Raw genomic sequence first — 19,045 nt, forward strand, 5'->3', positions numbered from 1 at the left:
AGGTCACTCTTCTCCCGGAACACAGTGTTGTGCATGGAATTTTGAGGATTTCCCATCTCCTGAAGCCCATCTCTGAACTCCGCAGGGGTCTGTGAATCCCATTTAGAACCCCTTTTTTCTGGCTGCTTCTTACCATATTTCTGAAATACAGTAATATGTTGACTGAACCAATTTTCATAGTTTTAAGTGCTTCTACCAGATGATGTATGGCGTCTTGCTGTGCCTTTTTGAAAGACTGAGAGAAGTGCTTTTTTTTAAACCATTGGTCAAGATTTCAACAATATACATACAGTTTTATCACTGACCGCCACGATCAGAAATTTTTAGAAGCCCGGGCTAGAAAGTTGGATCCTGACCTATTTGACCTCTGATTGTGCTGCAGGGCAGAAATGAGCCCACGTGTTCGATTCTGTGTGACTAATGATGGCTTTTTATATGTATTTAGCTCTTTTGACTTTTCAGAATGCTTTCACAGGCATTATCTAATCTATCATCCCTCCACAGTAACCCTGTAGAGTAGGTAGTGCAAGGGCTCTTAAGGCCACTTAAAGGAGGATGAATCTGAGACATTAACAGGTTACTTCAATTGCCCAAGATCACAGAGTAGTACAGCCACAGTTAGGACCAAGGCTGCTGAATCTCAGCCCTTTATTAGACCACAAAACTCATGCGAAGTTTTAAAGCTCCTCCACCATTTAATCCACAAAGGTTTCTTGAGAGCCTTCTTCATGACAGGCACTGTTCTAGGCCACTGTCATTCCCTTTTCCCATTATCATGGATATTTAGAAGTACTTATATGATGTTATCTCAAGATACTGCATGAGAGATCTTGAAAAGTCTCATAGAAATTAATAATCAAAAAGTAACTAAGTCTTTTAAACCTCCTATAACTGTATCTCTAATACAGAGATAAGTCAGCCAGCTGAACACATACTGTTATATCTAATGCTTGTTAGGTAGAAGGGTAACAGCCAAAGTATAATATCTAGAATCATATCTACTATATCTTTTTTTTTAATGTTTCAGCATTTTCCAGCTAAAAGGTTGCCATAATCCAGTGAACCTTTCCATTAAATAGGTATTTCTTAGCTTCCTGCCAGGTTTAACTACTTGGCTGTGGGTTATTACTCTGTGTATAATATGGCATCTCGGAGGATTAATGAACAAGGTGTGTGACTGGAGCAGAGCTGAGCTTGGGTTGCAGAAGGGTTAGTGCCCAGGCTAATATATGCTTCAGCTGAACGTGAGGACTTTCAAACGCTTAGTTAGCATTTAATGGTTGAAACATGAAGGCTTCCATCAAACTTCAGGTCCCTAAAAGATCCCCTTCATAAGTAAATGTTTATCACAAAAGGGTATGTAACCCACCAACAATTCAGTAATGAAAATATCAAGTTTAAATATTTATTGGGTGAATTTTAAATCCCAATCCCTAAAGCATTTTGGGTCAAATGTTTTAATAGTAGTCATAATACTATATTTGATGAATTTTAAGATGCATGGTTTTTTCACATTTTAAAGTATCCAAAATTGGATGTCTTTTACAAACAATGTCATAGTGAATTGGCAGCTTCTTTTTTCTTAGTAATACATAAATTAATGTATCTTACAGTTAATACATCTTAACTTCAGTGATGTAACAGTACTTACACCTTACCTTGTATAGGACTTTATACACAAGCATCTTAATTGAACCTAAGAATAAGTATAAAAGTAGAAATAAATGGTATTTTTTCCCTATTTTACAAACGAGGAAATTGAAACTCAGAATTGTTAGGGAAATTGCCCAAGGTTATACAAATAGAAACAGTAGAAATGCCCACCTTTATACAGGCTTTATTATATAAATATAAAGCACTTCAATATACATGATCTTATTTTTCCAGAATCAGGGTGATTTTCCAAACCTGTGATACCAAGTCCGAAAGTTTTCCCTGCACCACGTTTTCAGGGTAAGCTAAAGTGAAAACAAAGCAACCACACTCAGAGGTACCTTAACAGATCTCTTCACGAATTCCACATGTACACGTTGGACTTTCTCCTTATAGCATAAAAAGCCTTCAGTGCAGTCTTTTGTAATCATGTGATCTGATAAATTATTATGATCATTATTGGAGCTTTACCTTGAGCATCTTTAATTATTTCAGTGACCACAGCTCCTTCAACAGAGGGATTTAGGTCAAAGTATAGTGATTATCAGACTGAAGGGGAAAAACGCTTCCTTGTTATACTTATCATCTAAGGTTTATTATGCACCAAGTATGATCAATTTTTCAAATATGCATTAATTGGCATTACACTAAAGGACTGAACAGGAAAAGCTATTTAATCTCATCTTTATTCACTTACGCTTGAAATATTCTCGTCGTGCTCCTGCCTGAAAAGCACAACTTAATGGCTTAATCCCTATGTGGATCGTCATGGTTACTGGGAGTTCCTGGTTTTTTATTTATTACTATTTTTACTTTTATACATAAATTATTCAAATTTTTCTTTCCTTGTGTTTTGTTACATCACTTTTTTCTTCACACAGTTATAAAATAAATGTCATTATTTTACATGTTTACTCTCTCTTCTTTTGGAAATTCATGAACTGGAGTCATTTCTGAGGGCAATATTCCTTCCTCCAGCAACAGAAGACCTCCCAGCCCTAAAAACCAGATCCGGATGGTCACAAGATATGTGCTAGTTTACACTCAGGACAGAATCTTCCTTGCTTCCTTCCTACGTGTCTTAGAAAGAATGAACATGAGTTCTCACTAGAAACCCGAGGTTAAATGCAAAAGAGAAACATCCAAGGACCTGCCCCCCATAACATGCCTCTGCCCCGTGGTAGAACTCTAGGCGCTCAGTGCGGGTTTCTCTTATACGCGGAAAAAGACCATTGGAACCTGAAACTACTGGATGCAGTGGCTGAACCTGAGGGACTAGGCGGGCACTGAGGACTAGAGAGGTGCCTTTCAGTGGGCTGCCCTGGCAGCGGCAGCAGCAAGTTCATTATCCACACAGCAGCCAGGATTTATTTTTCCTCTCACTTGTGTAGCAATCCCGGTTTCCATTTTCATATTTAGAAGGTAAGTTCAGCTGATGGACACTTTGTGTAATAAAAAGCTCTTTTAAAGTACGTGCACACGTACACACACAGGATAAAAAGTGGCACCGCCAGTGCCCGTGGCTTTCATGGAGTACATTTGCAGAGCCCAAAGCTTAGTCCTGGATATGTTTATAGCACTTTAGCTCCGTTTGTGAGTTTGGAACCCTTCCAAAAAAAGAAGAGAAAGACATATATTATTGTTTATAATCTGCTTTATTCCGCCAAACCTTGACTGAACAGACTTGTGGATTGCTGTTTAAATCCCTCTGTGCCTTTAACTACCGATGCAGAAAGTGGTTAATGCGCATTCTAAACGAAGCTTGGCATCCACTCCAGGAAATCACTTTAATTGAGAAGCATTAAATGTTAAAATGATTCTGAAAAAATAATAAAGCCAGCACACATATTGAGTTTAAAAGTCCTGGCCCATCAGTAATACAGGTTCTTGGTTATCATATTCCTGTAGACTGGGTGAGCTGTAGCTTGACAAGTGTCAAAAAAAATAAAAGGGACATTCAATTCCCTAGGTCACAGGCAGCCCTCCATCAGCTGGCCAGTGAGCAGACAACCTTCACCGTCTCTATTTTAGAGAGGAGGAGAGAGCTGTCAACTTTATAAATGTTTGTTTTTCTGGAATAATAAGCCAGTCCCAGGTGACTAAAATATGAGATTTAACCCCAAAGTCCTTGCCTGGGCTTTCCACTGCTGTGCTGAAGCCATCTGTTGAAACCTATTTACCATTTTAATGGGCTTTGAAAAAAAAAAAACTGCTTATTTACAACTCCAAGTGTGTGCCAAGACCACTTTTGGGGGTTTATATTTTATCTTTCAGGAAGCAATTCCCAGCCTTTGCAAAATCCCCAAGCCCCTCCCAACCAACAGGAGATCCTGGCCCAGGGTTGGCAAACAAGTAAGAGAAACATAAATCTTAAAAAACAAACAAAACCAAAACAAAACCAAAAAACTCTCCCCCAACTCTAGAGACAGCCTAGCCTGTATCAGCCTTGAACGTTCTGGCCATTTCAGTGGTCTGCTAAACAACCTGAAGGACGAATAAGTCACGTGGAAACTTCTTTTCTCCTATGAGCCCCTTCCTGAGAAGGGAAAACATGGGTTCTGTCAGGGACGCCGTGACTTGTTCATTTCATCACAAAATAACAAACTAGTTAATAACATAGCTAAGTTCCGTTTTTGTGTTTAACAGGCGAGATGGCCGAAGGAAGAATCACCAAAGGAAAGGGTTCTGAAGGAAAATCGTAAAGTCACATTGGACAAAACTGAGAGAAGAAAATGAATGAAAAAGTGACAAAGGAACAAATGTTACATGCAGAAGCCAACCCGCTTTCTATGACAGGATGTGATACCCTCTCCTAGGGCAGCAGCTCATCATTTAGAAGACCTTAATTTGATAGTTTGGATGGGTTATTTTTATTACTTCTTTTAGAATTATAATAAAAAGTCCCCTCTTTCTAATGATTTGGCCCCATTTCAAAGACATTGTGGGGTTTTTTCCCTCCGTCCTAACTCACAGTGTCTTCCCAACAGCAGTGGCTGACCATTGCTTGTTTCCCTGAGGCAGCCACGACCCAAACAAACACCTGGACCCAGCTCCATCACTCCCCACTCACTGCGCAGCCAGCAAAGGATGTTATGAGGAGAGGCACCACAGTTCCAAAGGATAAAACTGAGAGAGCCTTTCTAGGAGGCTTGGCAAAGGGATGCAACAATTTTCCATTTAGACTGTCAAGGACCATTTTTAAACTATGTCTCAAATATCAAATCTAAGAAGATACATTCAGATATGTTGAGGATCACCTCTCTTACGATTTTGCTTCTAGTTTGGCAATTGGTTAAAATTTACAACATACTGACTTACCTTTGATTGCTTTTTATCCTTTTCTGATTTTAGCTGAGTAGCTAGGAAAGAAGTGGAAAACACTGAGTGTTGAGCCTTTGATCTCCTGAGTTTGTGTCTTATTTCATTCTTCCTAGCCAGCGATTTCTTTCCTTTATTTGTCTTTAAACAACGTCTTTTTGAAAAGCCACTGTCAGAAGGAGCATCACACTGCTTAGGAGCTGGTGTGTAGTGACCAAACCAAAGGAGAGAAAGAAAGAAAAAAAGAAAGGAAGGAGGTGGGGGAGGGAAGGAGGGAAGGAAGGAAGGAAAGAGGGAGGGAGAGAAAGAAGGAAGGAAGGAGGGAGGGAGGGAGGGAGGAAAGGAAGGAAGGAGGGAGGAAAGGAAAGAAGGAAGGAAAGAAAGAGGGAGGAAGGAAGGAAAGAGGAAGGGAGGGAAGGAAGGAAAGAAGGAAAGAGGGAGGGAGGGAGGAAGAAAGAAAAGGACCAGATTCTCTCCTTCTTTTGTGAGCTAAGAACACATTTCATAATTCCAAAAAGTTACCAGATTATCATCGTGGTGGAAGCTGTGTACACTACAGCACAAAGTGAAAATGGTCCGATGAATTGTCAGCCCAACATACTCAAAACAATTGTTTGTGTATGGAAAGCAAAGACTCAACATAAACAGGCTGGTGATGAGGGATTTGAGACCGCAAGACTAGAGACATGGTGGGTAGTGCATCCACAGGCAGAATTCCCAGGCCCCGTCATTCATGCCTGGGGAATACTCAGATGAATAATTAAATTTAGGAGCAACAGAGCCCTTCAGAGCCTCATTACAAACTTCTCTAACAACCACCCAAGGGACTGAGCTAGCAAAGGAAACAAGAAGTTCCCATGTACCTCCTGTATTTCTCTTCCCACACCTCACTCCATTAGATGCTGTCATCTTCACCTTCCTTCATGCTTAACCCAGAAAGGTTTTTTGCCTTTCTCAGCCTAGTAAAGTATTTACCACAGGAGACGATTTGGCAAAGGGCTGTCAACCCCTTTCCTTAACAGCAGAGATTTGAGTTTCCTCCGAAAGACGTTTAAGCCCTCCAAGAAGCTCAGTGGACATGCTGCCTAGGAGGGAATATCTTTCCTATTTAACTGGGTAGACTGTGGGAGACAGGTGGGTCTAGGACTTAGGTTGAGTCAGGACATCAGACTGCTCAGAGGCCCGGGGTCCAGCCTCCTGCTTCGTACCTTAGGAAGTGGTTCTGGTGTGTAGTGCCACACACAGAATCTGACGGCAGAGAAGTTGGTGTCACCACTGTCTACGGAGTCTGAGAATATTTCACCAAGAGCTCCAGCATTAGTAGTAGCTAAACAGGTGATGAATGAGTTACCTCTGCCCATTCCCCTCGGCCAGACTCTAGCAGCACTGTCCAACAGAACTTTTTGCAACGATAGAAACGTTTTACACCTGTATGTCCAGATACGGTAACCACTAGCCACATGTTACTGTTGAGCACTTAAAATATGGCTGGTGTGAGGAGCTAAACTTTTAACTTCAATCAATTTAAATTCAAAAAGCCACAAGTGGCTAATAGCTACCATCCTGGTCAGCACAGCTCTGTTTAGATCTTCTCTTCAACCAAACAAAACTAATCCCTAATGCAAAAAGCACTCGTTTTTCCTAGATGGAATCCCAGCTCTAAAGAAATGCTATAACTTTAATTTTTTTTATTAAAGAATCTCTGTTGCTTTTTCCACTCTAGCTAAACTTCAGGTCCTGCACACTAATAAAGCCTCCTGCAGAGAAAAAACCTGAATAGAGATTTTCCTGGAAAAGCTTATCCAGGAGCCCTGATGAGATGTTTCCATCCCTCTGTCCACCTCTCACCCAAATACAGACATTTGCACATACTTTCTCTTGGGAGAAAATGTATACATAGAATGGACTTTAAAAATGCAACAGGACGAACAGTAACTAAAATTTATGTAATCAGTGGGTTTTCTCTGACCATTCTTTAAGCCTAGAAGCAGAGGACTGGGCCTCAGTAAGTTGAAAAAAAGAAAAATTATTAGAAAAATCAAAGAACCTCCTCTATCTAACCCTTGACTGAGTGGTGCAGGTATTCGTAGTTGTAAGTAGTTCTGCATTCAGAGTTCTATCTTGGGTTGCCTTCTGGTGATGAAAGGAACCCGTCAGGACAGCTTTGTATTCTATTATGTCAAGAGAAAAAAATTCCAGAAAACCAAATGAAAAGCAAGACACACTGGCTTCTAAAGAATTTCCATATTTATTGGACATAGTTTTACCATACACATCTCATGCCAACACACAGGAGGCACATACAAACAAACGCACCAGCTTCTGTGTTCCAAAGTCACATGGCAATAAATAAGGATGGGTGGGTCCTTTTTTTTTCTTTTTTCTTTTTTTTTTTCCAGGAAATGAGACTTCATTTCTTTTTAACTGTACAAAATTTACACTGCGAAGGGTGAGGGCAACAATCCAGAGCTTAGGGGATCTGGGGCTTTGAGGTCTGAATGCAAGTTCAGAGCAGCTTCTGGGATCCTGCAGCCCTGAACCTGCGTGTTTGGCTAAACACAGTCCTCAAGTGGGGAACGTACAAATGATTCTTGTCTCTAGGTGGGCAGCGGATGAGCATGGGGTGTCCTGCTCTGTCCACCTGTGCTCTGCCTCCCAAAGCGAAGGATGCTTGGCGCACCTCCCAGACCTGCAGCTGACTCCTCACCAGAGCTAGCAGCATGAAACTGTGCTTTCAGTGTGGTCCTACCAAGCAGTGTGTGGATGGGATGACTTTGCTGCGCTCTCTCTTTTTGGCTCCAGTCATCGTGTTAGAAGAGTTGGAGCAACGACTGCAAAAAGGGCCAATTGACCAATCCAAGAAAGAGAGAGGCAGTGATGTGCTTTTTATTTAGCTTTCAGCATGCCCAGAGCCCTTTAGCAGCAGGCAATAAAACAAAACTCATTTCCGCTTAATTGAATTTTTCTTCATCTCACGGTTTCCAATTTTTAAAGTGCAATGTTTAAAAATGAGCCTCCTCGGTCCTTCCAGACCCTGCTGGCTGAGGAGGTATGGTCATTATTTCCATGGTTATAACCAAGTTGTCAGAGTGGCATGCGGAAGGGGGTGCGTGGGGGTGCGGGTGCCCGACGGTGCCCTGTCACACAGCTTTTGCTGACCTGAAGCCTTAAACCCCTCCAGCCAGGAGGCAGTTGTTTCAGAATAACCAGCTCAAGCTTCAGAGAAGGTAATGTCTTTTGTGTGTCAGATTTCTTATACTTCTTGCAAAGTGAACTTCATTGTGAAGATCTAATGGCCCCTTATCAGATTCCATGTTTTACCTTGGCAAAAAAAAAAACAAAAAACAAAAAAAAACCTTATTGAAAGACACTAGCAAATGCTTTTCTTCTGTCTTAATTTTGTCCTCTTTCCCTGGTGTTTCATGGTATCAGTTTGCAGGAATAATATTATCAGGATGGTAGTTGATTTTCATTTTACATTATAACCATCAGATGAAGCAAAAGAGAAAGCACAAGGACAGAAAGGCGTTGGCCTCAGGGTGCACAGCAAGTCCCTGAAAGGGCCAGGATCCAGGCTTCCCCACAGTGTGATTTACCCAGCGGCCAGCTTAGCCCTTGCATTTGGTATCTTCTCCATGGTCTTATTACTTTTTAGCAAACACAGATTCTTGCATAGCCCCATAGAGCCCATTTCTGCTTATATTAGTTACCACTGGAAACTTGGGTTTGGGTATTTTTTTTAATATTATTAATTTGCCCCTGGATTCAGAAGCCTCCTACCCTCAGGTCTATCAGCCAGGCACTGCAGATCACAGTTGCTAGTTAATTGCTCGCCTAGAGCCAAAGACAGTTCCGAACATTGTCAGCACCTCTAGAAGGTCTCATCTCATTTTAAAATTCATCCATGTCATTTCACAAGGGGGAGAAAAGCTCCCATGTAGCACCTTATACCTCAATAACAGACTACTGAGCGATAGAGGAGTACCTGGACCGGAATCTCAGTGTAGCTCTGCTCTTCTCCATCCCTGAGCCTCAGGAGAGCCAAGAAACTGCCTTGGCCTGTGACTCATGGGTGGCACCAGCCCATCCATAATGCTCACCCCACTTGCAGGGATAGCCACTTAAAATCCAAGACCAATTGCGAGTGTGCTTCCAAGTGCGGCACCAGTGTTTGCTGCTTTCTGGGGAGGTGGTCCTGGGGAACATAAATCCAGCTCTCCTGGCTTTCTGACCAGGGCTCGCTCAAGAGCTCTCCCAGCCAGCCAACCCCTCCAACCCAAAGGAGCCCCTCCTGACATCAGGACATCACCTGCACTGCTCACCAGGTTCCCCAAGAGACTCCTGTTAGTGTATGAATGAGAAAAGCCTCCCGTTCTCTTGCCAATGAATAGGGAGTGAGCATTATTAACCTGCCCACAAACACAAAAACTGGTCACTTTCATCTGGTCTCAAAAAGCAGTGCCACACAGAGGGGCATGCCCCCTTTAAAGAGCCTGCACTCCCAATACTACACTCACCAAAAATGCAAAGAGCCTCTGAGGTCCCATGAGATGCTACTCCAAGTAATCAAGCTGACAGAGTGGTCTGGGTGGGACAGCTTTTAGCTGGTTTTAACCCAGCAGTCCTTCTCCTGTGTTTGTGAGCAGCCTGCTTAGAACAGTGCGCTTAAGAAGCTGTCCTCCAAAAAGACAGTTGCATTTTCTTTTCCTTCAAACAGCCTGTTATCTTGTATTTGTGTCTCCACCCCCACTCCGAGTATTCACACTACTGGGGAGTTCCCAACAGCACAGAATTGGCCAGGCTTAACCCACCATCATCCCTACACCTGGAACCTCAGGCAGAGAGTCTACATTTGCAGACCCCCAAGCAAAAACTCACGACAACTGAGCATATCCAAAAAATAAGGATACGCTACAAAACTGATCCGAGAAAAGATGGCCTGAAGGCTGACCCAGGAATTTACTGACTATGTATTTTAAAGAAGCTTCACTGACCTTAGTTTAGTCCTGGAAAGGACTTTACAAAAGATGCAGCATCCAAAAAGGAAGTGTTTGTTTCTTCCTTTAGTCTGCCTACCATATGCCTAAATCTTTGAGGTCCTCAAAACCATTCCTGGAAGGAAGGGTCCTTAGGTGCTTCGCTCCCATCACTTGCTGTGAAAGAAAGGCAATGCCTTCTTACTCTTTCCCATTTTGCTGATCTTAAGACAATAGGAGGCCAGAAGAATAAAACCACCATTTCCCAAGGGGACTGGAATAAATTCTACCTGACTGAATTCCAGCGTGCACCTGGAGAGCTTCCTGATGGACAGATGTGTGGCATAAAGTGGGACTTGCAGCACCATTCACAACAGTATTTCCTGTAGAAGTGCGGTCTGTCACAGAGACGGCAGCTCATAAAGTAGCGGTTGGCTTTGCCCCTGCCTCAGGCTTGGTGACGTGCTATTGCAAACCTGCAAGCTGAGAATCTCTGTACTCCCTCTGGCAGGAGAGCCCTGCCTTTCTGAGTGCAGGCCTGGGGCCTGGCGTGAGGCCAGCCAGCAACCCAGAGGGATGCAGCCCAAGGACAATGTGGAACACTTCGCACACTTGTAGGGCTGCTCCCTAAATGATCTTTCCCAACCAAGACAGGCCAAGAAGCAATGCTAGTACTTGGAAGAGGCCAAGACTGTCCTCCAGTTGAGTCAGCTAGAACAGAAGAGAGAGCTCTCATTTTTGAAGGGCTAAGGAGGGTTGGCTGCAGGTGGCGGCGGTGGGCTTACAAGCTCATCTAAACCAGCTCTCTCAAAACAGACACAATATCATTTCCCCCTACCAGATGAGAACTCTGGGAGACTGGCACCTGCTGATTTGGCTAAACAGACTGCGTGTTTGGAACCCAAACGTCTACAAATGTTTTCACTGATTGTCGTTCCGTTCTCTCCGTATTTTAGCTTTGATCATTTTTGGAACCCACAGCCTGCCTTGCGGAATAAATAATACAAGCAAATTAAAAAGGCACATTGTGCACCAGGGGGACTTGTCAGGCAGTCGCTGGGATGATCCAGGGCCACGCGGCTCCAGCCTCAGAGTCACCTGCAATGAAAACCACTTCTTGCCATCAGGGATTCAGTGATACAGATGGGATTTCGTAAAAACCAAAACTGACAAAATTGTCTCCAGTGTGTATTTCTGGGTAGGGAAGAAGTCATATTTTTTTCACAGCAAAAAAAAAACAAAAAAGAGGAGAGAGCACGTTTTCAACATCAAACTGTGGCCATCAAAGTTTTCCACTGACCTTTAATAAGTGACGTTTTACTTTGAAAATTAGGGTTCAATAAGGGCGGTCCAGAAATCACTTTTGTCAATACTCAAGGGCCATGATGCCTCTACCTCAGGAATCTCGGTTCTGGTGAGCACAGTGGTTTGGGAGGCATCTCATGAGACGCTCCAGTTGGAGCAGAGTTCCCAAAGGCCAAGGTGGCCCGACACAGTCACCCCGTCAACCAAGCACTGTGCAGCCAAAGCCTGCAAGCAGGGTGGGGGAGGAGCCAACAAGCCAGCACCCTAGCACTCTGGGCTCTGTGCCCCTGTGCTGTGTTCCGAGAGGAGGCTGCTCTCCACCACTTCCCAGGAAAACAAGCCCGAGGGGGGTCCCACGACCTCCCCGGGATTGGCAGAAGACTTCCATCGAAAATAATGGAAATTCACATTGGCGCACTTTTGATCCTTAAAAGGCAAGTCTCTTATGATCCTTGAAGATATTCTCTCAAGCCAGAAGGACAGGTAGGGTGGGGAGGAGAGGTGTTTAAAAAGGAGGATGATCCATTTCATCGAGCCAAGAGGCTGGGCTCGTTGGGAAGTCGGGATAGCCTACACTGCTTCCTGTGGAGATGTCAGAGGTGGGTCCCCCAGCCATGGCTCTCAGCGTCTGGCTTACTCCCTGCCCCGCGTGCGCAATGATGCCCAAATTACTGTCCACCGTGTAATCCAGCCCATTGAGCAAAGGAGCGTGGGATGGCAGGGACGAGATGGAGGATGGAGACTGGGGGATTCCATAGGGGCTCCCATCCCTCAAGTCCTGATAGGATTGTCCTGTCCCATCCATGGAGAAGCTCCCGTTCATTAACTGTCCGCCTGCAACGTCCCCCACGTTGCCATAAATCCTATTGGTGTGGCCAAGTTCTGAGAGTATTTGATCCTCTGTGGACAAAAGAACGGAGATTTATTGTCAGCCGCCAGGATTCCAGTGGTCCCCTGTTCTTCACAACCTAGGAATATTCACACATGTCCAGGAAAGAAGCCCAAGCATGAGCCAGACACCAATATGTCAGCCTGGCATCCAGAGATGGACCCATGTCAAGGGGGAAAACAGAACAAACACCTGCAGAGACCAAATGCCCAGGTCCCAGAAGGCCGGACAAATGTTTGGTGAGTTTGTTGGTCCCATGTGGGCTCGTGTATGAAGATGACTACACTGAGGAATACGAACGCCTGTGGTTTGGTGGGTCGTATGTTCTCCACATCACAAATGGAAGAAACTCTGCACTAACAAGATTTAATCTGAACGCTTTCAGGCTGAGAAAAGTGCTTGGTTCAGTTGGTTGGGAAACAAGTAAGCCCACGTGGTCAGGGGAGCTGAGGACCTCTCTAAGACATATGTACAAAAGCCTTCTGGTCTACTTGGGAAAGTGGTCCAATATCAAAGGACTTGGTTTCTCTATCAATAAGCTCTTCACTGGGGACAAAGCATTGGACTGATTAAGGCAAATGGACCTTCTTTATTTTTGAAGAATTTCATTAAGGGGATCTAATAGAAACTTTTGCCACCCAGAAGAATTCAGCTCCCCAACAGAGGTGAGCAATTTTAGTCTTAAGAAAAAGAAGATTATATAATTACCTGGAGGGACCAATGATATGTCAACCTGGGGACCCACCTGCACCCAACAGAAAGGAGCTAAAAAACAAGATTTAACAATCCTGTATGCTCCAGGTGTTGATTTCAGCAGTTTAGAGGAGATCAAGTGGCTTTCCACCTCCCCCAGCAAGTGGCCTGGAGGGTGAGCATAAGGCCCTTGAACCCTCCTCAGGGCCCCACGGGCATAGCTCTGGGCTGGGCTACAGTCCTCTCAGGATGTCATGGTCCTGGCAGGCAGCTCATGCCATCTGCTGCTCCACAGACTTCCCTTCTAGTCCCACCTGGGCCGTGCATCCATTCCTACCAAGGCCGCCCGAGAGTGGACTTCAACACCCATCCCTTCTGACAACCTGCCCTAGGCTGTCCCTCATCCCACCCCTAAAAATGAAAAGGGGGAGGTGAGTCATGCCCTTTAAAGGGGGCAGGAGACGAAGGCTCGGCTCCACTGTAAAATGGCCATTAACTGGCCTTTTGCCTACACCTGTCATCCCACGTGACCAGGGCCCTCTGTAGGAGTCACAGGCTTCCTAAGGGGAGGGTTGTGTCTTCCAAGCGTAAAAATGTGCGGAGCTTTCCCCAAACACATCCACAGTCAGCTGGGTTCACGGATCCCAACAACACTGTGAGGTGGGCAAGGATGTGGTTAGTCCCCGTTTATAGACGGGGAAACTGAGGCTCAAGACAAGTGACTCAATTTGACAGAGCCACAACTGGAAACCAGATTTCTGATCCCCCAGCTCAGGACTCTTCCCTTCCCCCCCCCACAAAAGAAGACCTTCCACATTTGAGGACTCGATACATGACAACGGTTATGGCTATCTGCAAACAACGGAAGGATCCAAAACATGCAGCCGCGTGCAATTTTGCTGACGCACAGATTTGAATGCAGCGCATGCGGCCAAGCGTGTGTGCCGGGGACCCAGCACGGGAGCGGTGGGGGGAGGGGTTTCAGAAGGAGGCCCATCCCCCCCCCAGGTGCGCTCACGGTACCGACCTCCCAGGGCAAAGGGCCTGTTGAGCACGTCCCCCCACCACCGGGAGAGGAGGGGGCTCTCTCTAGGGGGTCACGGGAGGGAGGCCAGAGCCCACCCCCCCCCACCAGGAGAAATGCGGGAGAGGGGCCCGGGCACAGGCTGAGACACAGCTGCGCTGCACAGCTGCGTGGGCCGGCGGGGGAGCCCCGGGCAGCAGGCAACGAGGCGAGGCCTTGGGGCCCAGGGGCCCGGAAGCCGGCTTCCACGTGCGGGCGGCAGCGCTCTGCTTTCCTCCGCCGCGTCCGCTCCGGAAGGGCCGCCGCCCTTGCCCCCCGGCCTGGCCGCCAAGTGGCAGGGAGGCGCCCGTGTTCAGGAGGCAGTGGGCCAGGCCCGGAGAAAGGCCCCTCCCGAGCCTGCCGCCCCGCTCACCTCGGAAGCTCAGCTCGCTGTCACTGAGCCCGCAGTCCTCGGCCGAGCTCGCCTTCTCCGGCTTCTCGCCGCCGCGGCTCCTCTTGCCGCTCTTGTAGAACTGCCCCCAGCGGTGCCGCCCCGCGTCCTTCTTCAGCCGCTTCTCCTTGGCCCTTCTGTTCTGAAACCAGACCTGCCACACGGGCACAAGGGACACTCTCGGGAGGGGGGTCCACCACGAACCCAGAGCCCCCAGGGTCCCCGAGACAAGCCTGAAGCCTCGGCAGAGCTCAGGAGCAGGAGCGGGACGTGTCCACCGCTGCCCCTGCCTGGGCCGCAGGAAGCTGTCTCCGATCCGGCACATTTCCCACGGCCGTGGCCCTGAACCCACTCCCCAAGGGGATCGGTGACACCACTGATGAGGTGCCATGGTTACCACTCCTGAGGCCTCCCTCATGTGGCGGGCACCAACGCAGGGACCCGCAGGGGGACACCCTCCACCCCTGCCCCTGGCCTGGCCTGGCCCGGCCTGGGCGGTGCTGGGCCCGGGATCCCCGGTCAGCAGAGGAGGCCTGGGCGCCGGCCTGGCTGAGGTCTCACCTGTACGACCCTCATGTCCAGGCCTGTCTCCGAGGACAGCTGCTCCCTCACGTGCCGGGCGGGTTTGGGGGAGTTCTTGTAGGCGTTCTTCAACGTCTCCAGCTGCTTCGCTGTGATGGTGGTCCGGGGCCGCTTCGCTCCGGCTTCTGAGTCATCTGCAATGAAAACCACTTCTTACTGGGTCCAGCACATCTGAAGCAGCTGGGTCTCATCCCACCTTCCTCCTCTCCTTACATAATCTTGCCTGCCATGGGCAGGAGTGTGGGAAAATGGGGCACATCAAAGTGGAGTGCTCCCAAACCCCGTGGAGCCCACTCCTGCACCACAGGCCTTCCGAGTCACTGGAAAGTGAGGACAACGTCCTCTCCCCTCAGCTCCCTGCCTCTCCCCATCCTCTGCCAGCCCAGCCACACAGGAGCTCTCATCAGACTGAAGGTGTACCATCCCATGCATTTCCCCATCATGACAAACACTCTGACTGGCCAACCCTGTGAGTTACTGCCAAGGCCGTGAAGGTGAAGGAGCCAGAATGAAGTCTGTGCTCTGGGCTGCCTCAGATACCTGCCCCTCCTCCCATCAGGAGCCTCCGTTCCCCCAGATTCCACCCACAGCCTCGCTGCCTTTCTATAGCCCTGGGTATAGCAGGGCTGTACATTCACTATTCACCTAAGCAGTGTTCATAAATTATGGGTCAGAGCCCACTAGTGGGTTGTAAAGTCAAACTAAAAGAGGAAATAAGATGGATGGGATGGGATGGGATGGGATGGATGAGTGGATGGGATGGATCAGTGAATGGGATGGATGAGTGAATGGGATGGATGAGTGGATGGGATGGGATGGGATGGGATGGAATGGGATGGGATGGGATGGGATAGGATGGATGAGTGGATGGGATGGGATGGGATGGAATGGGATGGGATGGGATGGGATGGGATGGATGAAATGGGATAGGATGGGATGGGATGGGATGGGATGGATGAGTGGATGGGATGGATGAGTGAATGGGATGGATGAGTGGATGGGATGGGATGGGATGGGATGGGATGGGATGGGATGGGATGGGATGGGATGGGATGGGATAGGATGGATGAGTGGATGGGATGGGATGGGATAGGATGGATGAGTGGATGGGATGGGATGGGATGGGATGGGATGGGATGGGATGGGATGGGATGGATGAAATGCGATAGGATGGGATGGGATGGGATAGGATGGGATGGATGAGTGGATGAGATGGGATGGGATGGATGAAATGGGATAGGATGGGATGGGATGGGATGGGATGGATGAGTGGATGGGATGGATGAGGCAGATGAAAGCATGTATGGCTGCATGAAACTTGATCAGTGTTTGCTATATGAATATGTGTGCTGAGTTGAAACATGAAACGAGTTTCTTACTGTGGATCACAGTCAAAATTTTTTGAAAAACACTGGTCTAAAGAGTGTTCAGGACAACATGCTGATTAATCAACTGTCTTCAATGGATTTTGACCCAGGTTCCTGTGGGTCAACGGCTGTTGATTCTCAGTTAGAACTGGGCACAGAGAGAGGCATGGGGTGTAAGTGGTTTGTTCCTCTCCCAACACTTAGACTTACTTCCGTTCTCTGCCTAGCACCCCCGGAGTCAAGGAAGAGGGAATGGGCACCTGTGTCCAGCCCTCTGGGTTCTTTGTGCCCCCACCACATGTGTCCTTTGAAGGGGGTCTGCTCCATGCCTATCTTCCTTCCTTCCTTCCTTTCCATCCAAGAAAACCCTCTCTTACTAACAACAATAATAATGGCTAATATTTATTAAGCACCTACTATGTGCCTGGTGTTGATCGTAGGCTTATGTGCCTACAATCCTCATGGCAATTCTAAAAGGTTTTTCATAGAGTCAGAAGACCTGGGTTCGCCATTCTCATTAAGTTTCGTGGACGAATCCCCTCGCCCCCCTGAAGCCTGGGTGGGTAGCACGTTGTAGGATTAAGTCGTCGTGCAGCTCAGGTTCACACAACAATCAATCATGCACACAGTGAAGTGGGGACGAGGCCCCCAGTCCTCTCTCCTCCTTGGGCTGTTTTCTTCCCCAGCAGAGCAGTGTCATCCTCAAAGCCTTGCCACCCAAGTCCCCCACCTGGGGTCCTGCACCCAAAGAGGAAGGACTCCAGAGCCACCGAGGTACACACTGAGGAAAACCTCCAAAATTCTTTAAATTCTGTTGTTAGGAATCACTCCCTTCTGCCCATATTTATAGAGATAACAGCATAACAGCACTTGATGCAAATACGAAATAGTGCACTTTAAAAATATCCATACGGCCTTTACATACAAAATTTGAAATAATGCAACCACCCCAAAATTTTTCAATTCATTGAGAATTGCTTAATTTCAAAACAGGTTGGGCTAGTGCATTGAAGATTGTTCTCACCATGGCCGGATGGCAGCGCCACTGGGATGAACCCCTGTCCTCCTGGGTTGGTGGCCCCTTGGTTCTGCACTGCTGGCTACGTGCACAGAACTTCCTTCTCGTGATTATGGGGACTATTATGCTGTTATTTTAACATTCACTGTTATTATAATTTAAAATCTTTTTTATATCCTATAACAATGTCATCCAAGTATTCATTAAGTAGCGGTGGCAGTGCTCGTGCTGAAAAATGTACCCAAAAATCAATAACTTTGGTACGGAAGTTAAATGTGATAAAATGCTATGAGGAAGGCCAAGCAAGACCACGATACCCTAGGCTGTTAATTCAGGAGAGAGCATCTGGGGGAACTGAGATAGTGCTGAGAAAATAAAAAGTAGCATTAAAGCAAAGATACACTTCACTGGTTATGGATTTATGTGCTCCCAGAATACATCCCCCCCCCACTTTTTACATTAATTCCTATGGGAAAATTAGTCTTAAAATATGTTAGTTTTAAATTATGCAGGGTCTCCTACCATTTGTCCCTGGCATAAAATGCCACCTCATTATATTGAAAATGCAAGTATCCAGGGAGATGTAACAAATGAACAAAATCATTCACACCAAGGTACAAACAGCTGATGTTCAATCCTTTGTGTAGCACCAGGGAGGGAACCTAAGCCTGAAAGAGGGTTTAGATTAGCAAGGAGGAATTAAAACATAAAAAGAGAGAGCCAAATGTCCTGCAGCAGACCAAGGCCCTGCTGCACTAAGGACCACCCAGATTTCACGGGATGGAGTGGCCCCTTGCTCACAGCCAGAGGCAGAGGGAACACACCAGAAACACTGTGTAACCCCAGCTGCTGGCAAACCTACAGCAGATCTCGCCTACCGTTTGCGTTTCTCTCCCATGCTGGTCTCTCCCTCATGTAACATCCCACCCCACAAGCATCAGCCTCTGTAAACCTCAGGACACAGCCCTGTGTGAGAGGGGCTCTGATCGCCCATACGGAGCTGAGACGCCAAGGCTCAACCAGGTACACAACTTGCCCCGTCCACATGTGTCCTATGAAGGGGGTCTGCTCCATGCCTATCTTCCTACCTTTCTTCCTTTGCATCCAAGAAAACCCTCTCTTAGCAACAAAAATAATAATAGCTACTGTTTATTAAGCGCCTATTATGTGCCTGGTGTTGATCTAAGAGCTTTATGTGACTACAATCCTCACGGCAATTCTAAAAGGTCTTTCTTGGAGTCAGAAGATCTGGGTTCACCATTCTTATTGAGTGAGTGACGTGGAAACCCCAAGTTAGTGCATGACCCAGCAGAGATGCCCACAAGCCTCGGAGGCCAAATCCAGTGTCTTTTCACTGTCCTACAGAGGTCTGTGGTGGTGCAAACAACCCTGGATAAAAGTGAGTCATTCTTGCCTCCCCAGCTGGTCCCCCCTTTCTCTCGACCCATCCACAGCAGCAGTGGATGCCAGGCTGCAAGTGCTCAGGGTCTAATCGAGGCCTCTGACAGCAAGAAGCAGCTGCTGGCCCTGGGGGTGGCCTGCATCCTTAGTGTCTTTGCTAAAGGGCATCAGAGTTCCAAAGGCAGCTTGGGTGCTCTGAGTCCATCTGCATTGATGGTTTATCCCTAACAAGATGCCCTAATCTTCTGTGACACCATAATTGACTCCAAAGCAAGAGCACCGAGTGAGTTTTAAGGAACCGGAGCAGATGAATACACTAAGGCAAAGAGCCTGGGAGCAGGCTGGCAGAGGCCCCAGAAAGAGGAGAAGAGACTGAAGGGCTGCCCATG

The 19,045-nt window shown here is 46.9% G+C and overlaps 1 protein-coding gene across 1 annotated transcript in view; it reads right to left on the minus strand.

The window, feature by feature from the left end:
• Nucleotides 1-11,757: 11,757 nt before the first annotated feature.
• Nucleotides 11,758-19,045, minus strand: part of LHX4 (LIM homeobox 4) — a 43,138-nt gene continuing 35,850 nt past the window's right edge. The window contains exons 4-6 of the mRNA XM_057728834.1: nt 14,850-15,004; nt 14,271-14,442; nt 11,758-12,152 (exon numbers count right to left, since the gene is read on the minus strand). Of these exons, the coding sequence (XP_057584817.1) occupies nt 11,758-12,152; nt 14,271-14,442; nt 14,850-15,004 (722 nt within the window). The remainder of the gene's footprint in view (nt 12,153-14,270; nt 14,443-14,849; nt 15,005-19,045) is intronic.

Source organism: Hippopotamus amphibius, chromosome 3, assembly GCF_030028045.1.
Source record: "Hippopotamus amphibius kiboko isolate mHipAmp2 chromosome 3, mHipAmp2.hap2, whole genome shotgun sequence".
Taxonomy (NCBI): Eukaryota; Metazoa; Chordata; class Mammalia; order Artiodactyla; family Hippopotamidae; genus Hippopotamus; species Hippopotamus amphibius.